At 34.8% G+C, this 15,714-nt stretch overlaps 1 protein-coding gene across 14 annotated transcripts in view; it reads right to left on the bottom strand.

Annotated features, from left to right (window-relative positions):
- Positions 1 to 15,714, bottom strand: part of USP33 (ubiquitin specific peptidase 33) — a 55,210-nt gene that overhangs the window by 38,888 nt on the left and 608 nt on the right. For 8 of the 14 annotated variants that reach the window (XR_775324.1, XR_775323.1, XR_775325.1 and 5 more), the window contains exons 2-8: positions 15,039 to 15,127; positions 10,583 to 10,646; positions 9,971 to 10,085; positions 8,843 to 8,896; positions 6,697 to 6,759; positions 4,059 to 4,211; positions 1,672 to 1,771 (exon numbers count right to left, since the gene is read on the bottom strand). Coding sequence is in view for 9 of the 14 variants with exons in the window: in XM_010582542.1 (XP_010580844.1) it covers positions 1,672 to 1,771; positions 4,059 to 4,211; positions 6,697 to 6,759; positions 8,843 to 8,896; positions 9,971 to 10,051 (451 nt within the window). In the remaining 5 variants the exon portion in view is untranslated. Of the gene's footprint in view, positions 1 to 1,671; positions 1,772 to 4,058; positions 4,212 to 6,696; positions 6,760 to 8,842; positions 8,897 to 9,970; positions 10,086 to 10,582; positions 10,665 to 15,038; positions 15,128 to 15,714 lie in introns of those variants that run through there. The other 6 variants (XM_010582539.1, XM_010582536.1, XM_010582540.1 and 3 more) reach the window with 4 other exon arrangements.

Raw genomic sequence — 15,714 nt, forward strand, 5'->3', positions numbered from 1 at the left:
AACAAAATTGCTTTTGTAGGAGAAAACAGTAACATTTATAAGAAAAGAAACAGTAAGACTGGAAAACTTTAAATATTCAGCAATCAACACCACTGGCTCTATGCAATCCTTGAAGTATAGGAATTACCCCAATTATTTCAGTCTGTGGCAGAAAAATAAAACTTACTAAGAAAATGCTTTTACAGCTAAAAAACAGTTTGGTTATTTCAGTTGAATTTTTTAATACACAGAACTTCATTTTCAAGTTTTAAAAGGTTTTTCTATCTGTCTGAATGGAAATATAGTCCTGCTTCCCACATCCAAACCTGCATTCTGCCCTTCCAATTTCTGCTACAAAAAGGACAGTCATTCTTACTGAAATTGGAAAATAAGAACAGTCATAGGATTTTTTAATTTTTTTTTTTTAATTTTTTTTTTTTTTAACAGCAGAAGATCTATCAGGAAGATACTCTCACTGGTTTTCCAGCCTGCAGTGTTGCAAGTAAAGTTTTTGAATAGACTTCTTTTCTTGCAAAGATATATTCTAATATTTGCTTCATCAAAAGCATTTGAAAAGAAATTTTAAGAATAAAGTTAAAATGGAGCTAAAGAAGTTTTTCCTTTAAATTTAAGAAATGTATTAACACAGTCACATCAACATCACTGGGAACTTTAATGCAATTCTACTTGTCTATTACTTCTATACAAGTTACATTCCCAAAAATATTAGTAGGACAAGAAGATACACAAATACACACATTGGTAGGACAAACTAACTGGGCAGATGGCAAATTAGTGGGCTGGTGACATATCCAGAAAGACCATGCCAGACAACAGAAGGGGCAAAGTAGGGATTTTTGGCCAATGCCAGCAGACTTAGGAGAAAGAAAGCTGGTAGTAGATGAGTAAAGGAGAAATGAGGTCCATAAATTAGAATAACTCTTTTATAATCACTAATGGAAAACAAACAGCTGCGACATATGCATTGGCATCTCAAAACCAACAATCTGCGGGTCAGATTTTTCTGAGAAAATGGTAGTTAGAAATACTTTCTTTACTAACAAATACAAATATACTTTTCTAAATGATCAATACCAATTTAAGACTTGTAAAAAATAATAATTATTATATTCTCTTATGAAATGAGAAATGGAGGCTTCACTGTTTGGAGTTTCATCCACTCTCATTTTCATCTTTACAATAGCTTAATATTAGGGTGAGGTAACCCTTTATACCAGGAAGTTTGGCAGTGCACAAAATCCATTACTGAAAAGGAAAAAACAAAAAACCAAAAACCCATACCGGGATACTACAGGCTCAGAAAAGTTACCCAAAATGCGGGATAAGCATTCAAATCAGGAACCTTTTAGGACAGGAGAAAACATTAGAACAGATTTTAGAAAAAACTACTTTTACCAGAGTGGCTAGAACACTAGTTACTTTAAACATTACTCCAACATGCTTTCTTATTTTTGTTGCTGCTTGCACGGGTGCACTACATTTATCACTGCAGTCTCTGCTCTGAAGGTAAGTAAAGATTGCTGCAATAAAGGTGAAACTAAAAATAAAGGTCTTGGTGCAGAATAGGAAACAGTTCCACTTAGAAGAGAACTAGTACATAGCTGGAGTACAGACTTGGAGACATACACATGTCATAAAGGGCAATAAAGCACTAGATTTTGCTTTTATTACCTCTAGTCTTTAACTCATCTTCTTCCACTTCTATATCTAAGTCATCAAATACAGCTGCCAGCGGAATCTTCAGTGTGGGATTACTAGGTATTTTAAAATCCTTGTAAGGAGAATAATAAAAAAGTATATTTACTTGTATTTATCAATTTTCCTCTTAATTAAGCTTACATATAATTTCACCAACAAATCTAGAAACTGAAAATTATGTGAATGCATTTTGAAATCTCACTGCACAAAGTGAGAACAGGATTCCACAGCTACCCTGATAAAGTTTACTAAGAAAAACCTCACATTTTTGTCTTCAGATTAGCAGTGACAACATTGCATGATTTTATGGCAACAGCTGAAGAATCAAAACAAAGCAAGTTATAGTATTTCTTTCCCTTGGATAACCAGTAAGCCAGCACTGAAAAGCTAACACAGTAGCCATCACATAAAATTTAGTGCATATATTTTTGATATGCCACCAGATGGCTCACTACATTTAACAAATTAAACTGTTGGAAGCAAAATATACAAATAGAAAAACAAAATATTAGGCAGGCAGACATTTATTGCATGACAAGCTCTTTTTGTGAGTGCAAGAGCACATAAATAAAAATTCTAAACAAAATGTTTGACAGACTTTGTAAGTTCTACTGATTTTTCTGTATATTATACCCATTTTCTTGGAAGATTAAAACAGGTCAAGTATAACAGAAGTTCAGAAGTCTTCACCCAGCTTTATATCAAGTCACCAGAATTTCTGGACGACAAAAATTTAAATAAAAAAAAAATATTCCAATGGTACTATTCCAATTGAGCTGCTGGCATTTTATGAGAAAATGATCAGATTACGTTCCTATTAAATGCTAAACTTTGAAGTGAAAATATTAAAGGATATTTCCTCTCTACATACATGGAAAAACTGCCCATCTTTCTGTCCAACCTGTGCATCATGGTATCTCTTCCACAGCTCTACGCCTCAAGCAAAACAATTTTAGAAATACTGTACTTATACTTGTGTTAGCTCTAACCAAGTTACCTGTCATTTTTATGTAAGTACATTAAATATGGGATAAAGAAATAACAACTTTTTTTCAGATACAGGCATTATACCAAACAATTATACTTCAGAAATTGCAGCATAATGTTCTCCAAGACAACACTTATCTAGAAAAGATATTACCAGAGTGAACAGTACTGATGCCAGCAAAGACTAATGTAACCAGAAGATAACAAAACAAATCTAAATAAACCTCGTTGAAATTGCAGAAGAACAAGACAAGAAAATAGCATATTTCAAAATTCTCTGTATAACGTCTACTTTGCTTATTTTTTTCCTCTAACTTGTCTCCAATATTAGCTAATGCTTTATTCATTGTCTTACTCTGCAGCTACTACGTCAATTGTTAACAAGTGTAGAGTTAGAACAGCTAAGCACTTTTATAAAGGCTTGTTTTTGATGCTATAATCATATAAACCACTACAATCTTAAGCCTGGTTTTACTTGACTAATATGAATTTCCCAGATACTGGCCATATTTTTCTCCTTGGCATAGTTATACTCCTTGGCAAACACTAATAGCATTCCCCTGATTTCTAGTTTGATATGTATTTTTCCACATTAATCTAACACAATATATTTCTACCCCAAAATTAAACTTATACATATACATACAATATACACAGGTTACTACTGCCTTCTTAGTGAATTCTTGCATAGTAGTTAAATTTTTACCTGTTTAGGAGTGTTTGTGTGTATACCACTCTGCTGGAAAAATTTTCACCCACACATATACATACACAAAAATCAAGATCTTTTCAGTCATTTATCAAAACTGAAAACTAGACATGTTTAAACCTCAGAGACTAAGTTATAGGAATCCCTTTAAGTGTCCTGTATTACTAGCTAAATGAGGTTAACAATTAGCATATATTTCTCTAAAAGTACAAATTCATTTATACAAGCACAGTATCTCAGGCAAGTATCCATAAACACATGCTAAGGCATTCTGCTGCTCCCTGAAAGTTAGCCAGCAATTACTGTAATGAGTTTTGAAAATAACATTTTCAAGAGCTGACAGAATGGGGAAGCACAGGTGAACTATTCTAATCTTGTAACCTTAAATTTAAACCTGTGCTTTGTCCGTATCTTACGGCTTATTGTAGATTACAAACAATTAGACAATAAGATGAAAAAAGCATTCTTAGGAAGCATGCAGTACACAGAGACAGAACACAGAAGCTGAGTCCTGTCTTTTTCAAGAAATTTTATAAAAATAGAGAGAAATTAATAGAAAGTTCAGCCACAAGAAAGGAGGAAAAGTCAGCCTCTCACTTGAGAGAAGACACAATGTTTACTGCAAAGCTACAGCTGCCTTTGTTTCACTGGGTTAAAAAAATACCTGCACACTATTTTCTTGTGCTTGGTGAGACAGTCTTGGATTTGGTAGTGGAGAATGAGATCCTAATTTTCTATCCAGGAATACTTCCTTACTACAGGCATAACACCAAACACGGAGTGTAGTAAGGTTGACAGTTAGACAGTGTTTTGTCTCCTAAAACAGAACAAAAACCAAAACTGTGATTCAGAAATTTGGAATAATTAAATATTGCTACATGCAAGCTAGAACAGAAGTATTAAAATTTTAGATCTTTCAACAATGAAACAAATATGTATGTTAGAATATTAAAAAATAGCAATTCAATTACTGAAGTTTTAGCACAAACTATCCAACACTCATTTTTAGTACAAGTCACTCAAATTAGCAACAAGGTACAATCAGAATCTAAGCCACTGTCATATCTGACATGCCTTGGTGTAATTACAAAAGTAAGAAGAAAGCCTATTCTCAGAAATGTTACAGTTCAGAACAAACCAATTTTCCAGGAATGTCTGCTATTGGTCATAATGGCACCTAACTCCTCTATAGTAAGGGCAGTGTTTATTTCTACTGGTTTGCTGTAGGAAATTCAAGCTATTTAACAATCAGTCAGAAGAGTAAGGTAAGATTTTCAGTTCAGCTACAGTAAGAGGTGTTCATATCAAAACAAACATCCTAGACTCAGTTCTTTTGCTGACAGCTTCATACTGTGAATCAATATAAAAATTTGACAGATGGAGAATATTTTTACTGTTCTAATCTTCATCTTTCTTTTTTTAACCTCTTTGCTTACTGTATGATTGTGCACACAGTTGCTATCATCCTCCAAATATTTCCACCAATCCTTCCTGTATTTCTTCCTTATTATGTCAGCACCAGCCAGGTTTATAGATGACAGATTTGCCAGAAATTAGGCAAATACAACTGCTGCAGGATGCCCAGGTTCCTCCTCCCCTCATTTAATAAGGCTTTGTACAAGAACAATGCTTTTAATATAAACTGTGGGCTACAATTTCATTAAGCAGCCCTCCCCCTACTAAAAAACATCAGATTACATAAATATCTCAGACAATTTTAATCATGAGAATGTGCTTGATTCTGCAGCTTCAGCTGCATAAATAATTACAAGTCTCCAGAGGAACAGTTTATGAATTTTCTTGAAGTGGATACAATGAACATGATCATTTGCAGTACAGGGACCCTTGCTGGTGGAAACTAGAGTAAGCAGAAATAAACTGATTCACATCAACCTTGTTTCTCTCATTGTAGTGAGTTTATTGAGATTTTTACTGAAAAAAAAAAAAAAAAAATTAAAATCCAGAAATTAAGTAACATGAAAATCAAGACAAGGATGTCATGGACAGCAAGCAACTATCCTTTCCTTTTCTCTTACTTGGCAAGTACGTAACATTGCTAAAACATCATGTAAAGCAGGAATAAACTACCGTAGAAAGCCAAGAGGTATAAAATTGTAGGCAAGAAATTCAGGGACCATCTGTTCTCCAATTGCACTACAAGCTGCTCATTTATATATCTATTGTAAAGGCTTTAGAACTGTGATTCAGCTTAAATAGCTGGCAACAAAAAATTGTATTTATATAGATTTATATTAATGCACTATTGATTTGTATAAATATGCACTGCTCTCAAAGCCCTGCTTAAAAAAAAAAAAAAATCAGGAGTGGTGGTAAAATGCAGTCATAAAGCATACTTCTTGTAAAACCCTGGTATATACTACTTGTTCATTTTAATATTCGCCAGGGGTTTTTTTAGTATTTTTAGGGACCAAAAATTGCTCAGTGTGGAACCTTAGATGTATTTTCTGACAGACAAACTGTAAACTGGTGGCAAGAATTTAATTTAATCAGAAAGTCAGCAATTCTGAAATGACATATTAATAAAACTGCCATCCCTCTGTCCCCAGTATATTTGTTAAGAGAGAATGATATATCTCATTTGCTTCATTTTGGCAAGCGTTCCACTTGTACATGTGTGTGCACAGAACAGACAGTGAGTTTAAGACCCAAACAGATGCATTCAAGCTGTCCAGCCTTGCCAGAACTTGGCATGCTGGGGAACATAGTGCACACACTCCACTGCTCCTACCAAGCTGGATCCAAAATCAGGACATAGCAGGAAAGGATATGCTCAGCTCAGTCTACACGTTCTTCATCTGTAGCCACTGGAACAGGGAGCATAATGCAGAAACAAAGCACCTGTTTCTGATAATTTATACTTCCTATCTTACACCTGTTCAGCTCTCATCTTCATTAATCCAACTTCTCTCCTCTTATCCATCTGGCAGCCGCAATCCTAAAAAGTTAGACTGAAGTAGTGAAGTACAACATATAAACTGAAGTACTCAAGAAATCTTTTGTCCATGCATCTTGAAAATCATCAGTAATTTTCACCATGTTCTTTTAAGGAGCACAATAATGTAAGGATTACACAAATAATTATGCAGCTGCACAAAGACTGTATACTCACATACTCCTAAATTAGTAAGACCTGCTTCTATAGATGAAAAACAATCATAGCTAATCAAACTTCCAAACAGTTATACTAACACAGGTTATTGACTTCATTAACATGAGTAAAAAAAGTTCTCTAACTCTACTTCACTGCTTCAAGTAACTGTATTACTAGCAAATACACATACCTGGGAATGGGTGGTACTGTGATCAACATGGGATTCACCACAGCCAACATATGTACATCTGTTCTGTTGAACAAGATATGAAGAAGTATACAGAATTAAAAAGTGGTGTCAAACAGGTTTACAGAATAGGAATATACTGACAGTTCCTTTAAAATTTACTCTGATTTCAAACTTTCAGAGTCCTACACAAACCAAGAGACGTGCAAAGTTAAGTGTTAAAATAAATATCACCTAAAGCAAATAAGAACACTGCAAGATTTAACTCAACTCCTCTCACAGGTGGGCAGTGTTAGACATTAAATGTGTTTGGAATATAATTGTTTGGCCATTTGGATATATTTATTCAGATTAAGGTCGACATGTATTTTTTACAATTCATTATTTGGTAGAGATTTTTACAGAAAACATGAAGTTAGCCCAGTGTCTAAAATAGTGAATTGCAACAGCCTCAGAACATGACACATTTATACAAAAATGCCTGTATGTCCCTATCTGCAGTGCCTACATTGAAAAGCATTACTTCACAATTAATTAGTTTTTTTCACTTTTACATAAGAATTTCCAGCACTATATGGTTAGAGTACTTACTACATTCTAGTTATAACATGCAAAATAATTGTTGATATTAATTGTGCTAATTGCAAAGCATATTTGGCTGAGTTGAGTGTGGAATCTTGCAGCTGTCAATCTTCAGGCGATTTTCATTAATTCCTCATTTGCATGAGTCAAGACAATCACATAAGAGCATGTTATCTGTATAACTCTCTAACCATGTTAATTTATACAATCAAATAGCAGCTGCACACAGTCGATTTTCTGTATTAAATAATCACAGATATTTGTTAAGTTACAGATGGTTAACATGCTGGGATCTCACCATGTTTTTCTACTGAAAAAGGTGAAGGCAAGATGCCAATTCATCCAAGAGAAGATATATCGCAACATGACACTAAGTGTCCTACTGCAATTACAAAACTCTCCTATGGAAATGTTGGTATGAAATCGAGTTTTTCAATAACAGTTTAAGAGCTATAAGTGAAAAATAAAAAACATGTTTTAAGCTTCACAGCATTTCCCCACCTGCCAGGTTGATTCATCCCTGAACACCTCTTCCAACTCCCAAGAGGGTTTTTAAATGTAATTAAACTTCAAGCCATCTAACAAAAAGACATTAAACACTGTTTCTTTCCCCCTTCATTTCTATCTCTTATTGATAGAAGAAGCAAAATAATCTGATCTTTTAACTGTTACCATAATCTACCTAAAAGGAAACTAAAGAAGTAGATTTTTAAAAATACTCATACATACATCTAAATGTTGGCATCTCAGCCTAGGTGTCTTCCTGACAGGACTTAGACAAAAGGTGCCAAGAAATGAAGTCAAGCCTATAGAGCGAAATTTCAATCTCTGGAAACAGCTGTATGTCCGAAGAACTCACGAGACATTTTAAAAACTAAATTAGCTACATACTTTCCTCTCAGTATCATAGATTAATCAGAAGCAACATTTTCAGAACCTTTTTTTTTTATTAATACACTGAAAATTACGTTTTTTGTAGACAGCAAGAAGAGTAAGGCAAAAGCATATTTAAGAAAGAACTATATCCAGGGACTGTACAAAATTCGTACAAAGTTTGAAGAATGTTTATACAAGCTTCTGCAAGTTTCAAAATAAATTTTTTTCCTTTTTCTGCTCAAGAATACAAAAGTCAGAGTATGTATTTTTATGCTGTAAAAAGTCAGCATTTACTGCTAGATGTTATTACTACAAATGCTAAGAGAGGCTCATAGAAGGTAACTTAATTCAGGAATAATATATTATTTTTCAGATCTACAGACCTGGGGAAAAGATTAAAAAAAAAATTTTAAGAGCTAAAAAAATACCATAACTGAAGAAGAAACCTTAATGTGCTATTTCCAAAAAATCTCATTTAAAACACAGTATTCTTAAATTACAGGAAATACGTACCTGATAGAGGGTAAATAATTTTAAAAATAGAAAACTGCACAAGATGTTTTGCTTTTAAATAACTTAAAGAAACTAATTTAAAGAACTTCACTACAGATGTTTATTAAAAAAACCACTACCAACTTTATCTACAGATTTCTAGAAAAGGACCCTACTATGGAATAACAGAACAACTTACTTCTAAGCATGCCCAAAGGTTGGGTCCTCTGACTTTACAGTCCTGACAAGTGCCCTATTAAAGGTAAACACACAAAGTATTATTTCATTTACTTTCACCAGTAAACAACAACTTCAAGACAAAATGAGAAAAAAATACTGTAAAGCTCAGTATCAGCTGTATAATTTTAAGACAAAAAAAGGATGTATTGATAACCAGCCCAATTTTTCTTTGCTTCACATAATCTTAAGATCAGCATATTTTTCTAGTAAAACATTAAGATAGATCTCTGAGTTTTCATCTTAACCCAAAAACTGGTCTTCTGAATAGAGCATAAACATATATCATATCACATTATTATAAAATCCTCAAATTTGGTCTTTCCTATAAATTTAACATAAAAAGAAATGAAAGTGATAGAACTTGTAATAACTGCTTATCCCTATTTGCAGACAGTCAACACTACCCGCAAAGGTTTACAAAAATAGATGCAACATTAGAGAAATGCTATACCCAGCATCAGCAGCAAATTAAACTGTTAGAGTTTTAAGATAAAGAAATTTAGCACCACGGACAGAAAAAGTTTGGCTTTTCATCACCTCCTAGCTACTAAAATGGGTTACAAGATCTTTCTTTGTTCTATTTATTAATAGTAGCTGGAAACCAAGATTTCAGGCAGGGGCAGTTTCTCAAACTGTGACTGCTCCATCAAAAAGTCACCTGTTCTCCAAGAAAAACTTAAGCATAAATTTCTTTGTTACAGTTTCTACTTGAAGTCAAGTCAGTTATACTATATTACGTTAACATTCCAAATAACTGCTACAATGGCAGTGTCTGAAAATGAAGTTCAGCTTGCTGTTATGCTAACTCTTTTAACTAATATTTCCATTAAAACATCACTTGCTTTGGAAAACACTGCTGGGAAAGTTAATCTTTAAGTGTCAAGTACTGAAAAATAGTTTTTCAGTTTTATCAAGCCTATAATTCTTCCCGTACTTCATTTAAACCTTACTATTCCAGTACAGAAGATTTTACCCATGCTTAACACTTAAATGCATCTTATAACCAATAATACATGACAAGATATGTAGCTAAAATAAGTGACCAGAGTTAACTGTGATAGGAAGAAAGCAAGCTGCTACAACTCACATGAGATTTCTGTATCAATTCCTCTTTTGTTATCTCACCAACTGATTCCAAGTGTGGGCAGTGGCTTCCGGGCGACGACATTTCAGAAGCTGGGATTTTCAAGACCAGGGAATCACTTGTCAACAGAAATAAGAATGAGTAAAACCCAATTCCTTACAGTAGGCAGCAATATTAGATATCTTTTTAAAGTAAGTTAGTATAAATAAATTTATTAACAGTAAGAGAATCCAACAGTCCAAATTAAACACAGCTGACTTCTAAAATGAAATCCTCTTGACTTTTAGGGCATAAACTAACAGAATCCCAAGTGGAGCAGAGCTGGTTTGGATTAATTATTTAACTTCCTGGCCTCTACCATGGCACCCCAACAACATAAAAACTACAGTTTTCAAGCCTACCCAGAAGTGATGGTGGTTTTGACTGTATATTCTGGTAAGGCATCTTATGCAACACTGCTAAAGTGTGCTGAAGCTGTGAAGGCTAAAATGCAGGAGCACACGACTTGTTTGTCAAAGGAGAAAGAAACTTTATCTTGGTTTTATTTATTTACAAAGACACATTCTACATTCAGGCATATTATATATCAAAAGCAAACTGAAACTTGTAACTTACATGTAGCACTGAACACTCAGTGAGCTTTCCTCTTGTTTGAGTTCTCTCTGTCCATCCAAGGTCTCTGATGCAGACACAGAAACTTATCAGAAATAAAGAATGCTAAATACAATCACTTTGTCATTATATATTTTGTTGGCTGCACAGAAAGCTATGATGTTCTACAGAAGGAAAATAAAAAAAATGAACTCAGTAACATTCTTTTTATATAAATACTCCGACTCATGCAGATAAGAACCATCCAAGAACTTTGCTCCAGTTTTGTCACTTAAACAATTACTATTAATGCCTCAATCTCTCTACAGCCCAAGAAATCTTAAGCTTTCTTTGCCCAATTATTATCTGTCCAACGTAGCACTCCTTTATCAAGACTTGCAACTAAACTTCCATCCTAACTCCGTAATGCACACTCCTTGATTTGTTTGCAGCCTTTAGCACTGTTATCAACATCTCTTTCCTCTTTGCTTGTTGGCTTTGGCAGCTTTAGGTTTGTTCCTTCCGCTATATGACCAATCACTCCTTTGAATATTAAGTAACCTGGGGCTTTGATGGTGTGGGGGAAACAAACCTTGCCTAGTAGGCATCTCAGACACACTTCCTAGAAAACTTTCAGTTTGTTATCTTTGACATGGTCTTTACTTCCATTGCCATGCAATAAGATCCCTTTGAACCAAGAGTCATTTCAGTTCCCTTTGGTTATCTAAGGGGTTTTTTTTATATGTGTGTGTGTATGTGTATAGACTGTATTATTCCTACAAACATTCCCATACAAATAATACTATCAAAGTATTATATTATTTGTATAGGAATAATAAAATACTTTATATAATTTATTATACATGTGCGTGTATATACCTGCATATATATACTTAAATATATTTTATGTACATATACAACAAGTATTTATATATAATTCACAAGATATTTCATATATATAACATGCATACATACTCAAGTACGTGTGTGTAACTTTCAGTCTTTTTGAATGTCACGTTAACAGCTGTTCAATAAAATATTTAAGAACTTATCTCACAAGACTGGAAATACTACAGTAAATTAATAATTCGGGATTTTTTTCAAGATGAAGTCTAAATTCTCTTCCTGGACCAACGGCATGACATTTAAAAAGCAGTTCTCTCAAACATAAGATGCAGCTGGAGAAGTATTTCCTCATTTCAGTGTCTATTTGTAATCTATGTGCAGTATTGCTCAAAGAGACTTCAAATATGAAAATGATGTTTTTCAGGCCAAACCTCCTCAACTTCAGCCATGTTAGCAATTCTGCTTTGAACTGTAAAATTCCTTTTCAGAACAAAAATGGAAACTTGAATGTATGTTTCATCTTGCACATTCTGCAAGGTCTGTTAAAACATTAAAAGTGGACAAATGAGTTTCAAATAAAGCCCTGACAAACTAAAAAAAATTCAGCATGAATTAATGCTGATTTAACACAAATGCTTTAGAAAGACTGGTATAATGGATTAGTAAAGCTTTAGGCTTAATTTTTTAATGGAAAAAAGCTTTCTGAATGCATTATTCCAAGTAATACGAACCAATGAATGAAGTGGAGACTTCATCTCATGCTACCAGATTTGTATTTAACAGCTACTTTTCACACCTGGAACCATGCAAATCCAGACCCACGGTCCTGAACAAACCCAAACCCAGGAGTTCTGCTCACACCAGATTCTGTTTCTTGGTGCAGTCTGCATCTCTCTTCTCAGATCAGAAAGACCAAAGCATGTTGAAACTCATGTCCCTATGGATGTGGTCCCTATTGCTGTCCATATGGAAAGCATTCCTTGTAGAAGTCTAGTTAATGTTATAGATTCCTTACATGTTATTATATGGGCAAAGCTGAATGGCCTTTCTTTCACCTTTTGTTAACAAAATTCTTACACACCTCCTTCCATCCTGTAGCAACCGTGATAACTCACTGTACTGCCATAACCTTGGTAGCTTAATATATTTAGCAGCGGTAACACATTTTGTAAAATTTTATGTTTAAGTTCAGAACTGGAAAATTAATTTTAAAACCATGACTCATCCTTCAGCTCCCTAAGTCCTAGCAAGCCCAGGATAGCCCCTCCCTCGTTCACTGCCCTTCCTCAATTTCACTACTTCCTACTCTATCTGAAAAGATTGCTTATCTTTCTCTACTGATATATCTCATTATCACATCTGCTTTTTCACAAGCTTCTGCATTGCATTGACCTCATCCAGAAGTCGCTTCGTCGCATTTTCAGTAATTACAAAAAAATAAAAATCTACTTTTGTACTTTCTCTTACATTCCATTTTATACCCCTGTTCTGAAGCTGGAGTGTATCTCCATTTCATACCCCCAATGATATGTGATAGTCTGTATTGGGAAAGTACCTAGATATCTCATATGAACAGCTCTACTGGTTCAGAAAAGGTCCGTTTAGCTCAGTATCCTGTTCCTACCACTGACCAAAAGAAGACATCCACAGAAGAATAAAAATCGTACAAGAATATATAGCTTCCCTGAATCCTTTACAGCTCTGATGCTTCCTGAATGAAAAGTTTATATATTAGAAAAACTGAGAAAGGCTCTGAAAAGGATCTATATCAGTAATTTCAGCCCTCCTCACATTGCAGAACTCTAAAAAATTGTTACTGAGACAGGAATTCTTAGACAGCAATCATGTGTCCAGTGGTAACAAGACTATTTCTGTCACCTTTCACAGACCCTTCAGAAGTATTCCATGGTCTCACAGGAACCTTAGAAAAATCACAAGCTGAAAAGCATGGACCTACACATATGGGATACAAGAAGCATCTTTGTTTCACTATGAGGTTAAGAATGAAGTAAAACTTAACTGGGAATAGAACTCAAGTTTTAACACTAACTGTGCATGATCATATTCATGCAATAAGATTCTCATCAAATGCTTCCCACATATTTGGGAGAGAACTTTGCAGTCTATTGCTAGCTCTCTCCACTGTTTCAACTGAAAGGTTTGTTACAGCCCACCTATCTCAATGCATCATACTATATCATTCAACTAAGTGAACCATTTAATGGTCAAAAGAAAGATTTATTAACACATTTTTGCTTAGTGCATGCATAGAGAGTCACACTTCAAAGGAAAAAAAAAAAGCCCACAACACTTATCTTGAACTCACTGTCTTTTTTTTTTTTGTGTTCTTGTTTATTCTTTGCATTCACTAAGAAAAAAAACATTTGCTCACGTGAGCCGTCAGAACCATAATTTAAAGCATCGTGACCAGCAACCTATTTATTATTCAGCAGAATTCCATGGCATCACAGACTTGTGTGGTGCCTACCATGAAGACCTATCACACACACAGAAAAAATCCCATCAAACACTAAGAGAATTCAACCGATCTTGAAAATTATCTTAGGCCCATGGAGGGAGCCTAATATTTCCAATGGAAAGACAACAGATTTTAAATTCTCTCGAATTTTTTTTAATTAATGTTAATGTTTTCACCTGCCTCGTTATAGTAGTTAACACTTCAACAGATGTTGAAATAAACAAATATGTATCTTTATTCCTTTGATGTCCCTAAATATGGAGCCATTTCATCAGATCTTTTTACAGGGTTCAGTAAGGGAATGCTGGTAGAAGATTTTAAGAATAAAAGGATTATTCTGAAGACAGCAATTACCTGAAGCAGTAATTGTATCTTCATTATAGGCTTTTATTATTTTTGCTGGTACAGCTCTGAATAACAGTGTGACAAACCAATAAGCTCTAAGTTCAGGCTTCTTATTTGCACTCACAGTTATTTTACTAGTGATTCACTGGAACAATCGCATTTAACATTTATTTTCATTTTATGGCAATAAAGTAAGAGCGACATAGGAGGGGCAATTTTGTGTCTGAACATTTAATTATGTAGAATACTAAAGAGCTCTGGAACTTCAGTAATTACTTATCATATAGATATTCTTCACACTTCAGGAAAAAAAAAACATCAGCATTCACTCCAAACAATACATGCCCATTGAAGCTACACCCTTAGACATACATATTCAGATTTTTAAGATGTACATTTTTCTATCAGTTTTCTAAAGAACTGTGCTGCTCTCCAAAAATTTTACTGGTTTCATTGACAATTTATTACAGAAATTACTTCAGCGTAACAATGCACGTGAATAATATTGTTACCAAACTTAAGAATAGTCTTCTTAGGTCAAGAAATAGGAAAGATTAACCTTAATTTCATACATTAAGTTCCTTTATATTCTGTTGATCAGTAGGTGGTTTTGATTTTCACCTCTCATCCCTCCCTATTTCTACCTTTTTTTTAATCTATCAACTCTAAACCAAGAATATCCTGTTTTTTTGAAAAAATGATGACACCAATCCTAACTCTGGTAGAAAACTTACTTTATCTATTTAGAATAAAACCCGGTATTTCCCCAGTAAATGACAAAAGCATGCTCAGTAAACTGATGAAAGATACCTGGTCCTTCTTTTCAGGCACCAAGAGCTATCCACTCAAGTGAGATCACTTTCATTAGATTTTTCTTTTCTGTCAATGAAGTATTGTTTCCGAGGAGAAAGGACATTAAAAAGAATGCTTGAGTTGAGCGTATATCCTCTTACAGGCTTAGACATTTTTGATTTTATGTTGCCTTTTCGGGTATATAGACCGTCCATTTGTTTCTTTCTTCCACCACTTTAAATCCTAACTCAGAAACCCATTAGCTGACCTTTATGTTTCTGAGAGGATTTCCCTAACTCAGGCTTTGCCTGTGCACAGGAGAAGTCTACGGTGATTTTCCACTAGGTGCTACACCAGACTTTTTTCTCCAGCCTGTTTCATCTCTCGTACGCGGCGACCTAAGCGTGTCGATACCTCAGGGAACGAACAGAGTAATTTACAGGTAAACTGTTGTTTTTAGGAGTAACATCGGACCTACAACACCGCCGCCGCATGGCTTCAAATTTAGCAGGTATTTGCGGAGGTCGAGTCAAAGCTCTTTGGCCGCTTCCAGCGGGCGGGCGTAGGATAGGTTGCCTGCCGACGGCCTCGCACGGCGACCCGCTGACCCGGAGCGGGCGGCCCGGGCACCGCCGACCCGTCGCCCCGCAGCTCAGCTCAGCTCAGCGGCCCGGCGGGGGAGGCAGGCCGCGCA

This window comes from Haliaeetus leucocephalus, unplaced genomic scaffold, assembly GCF_000737465.1.
Source record: "Haliaeetus leucocephalus isolate CR32 unplaced genomic scaffold, Haliaeetus_leucocephalus-4.0 Scaffold848, whole genome shotgun sequence".
NCBI lineage: Eukaryota > Metazoa > Chordata > Aves > Accipitriformes > Accipitridae > Haliaeetus > Haliaeetus leucocephalus.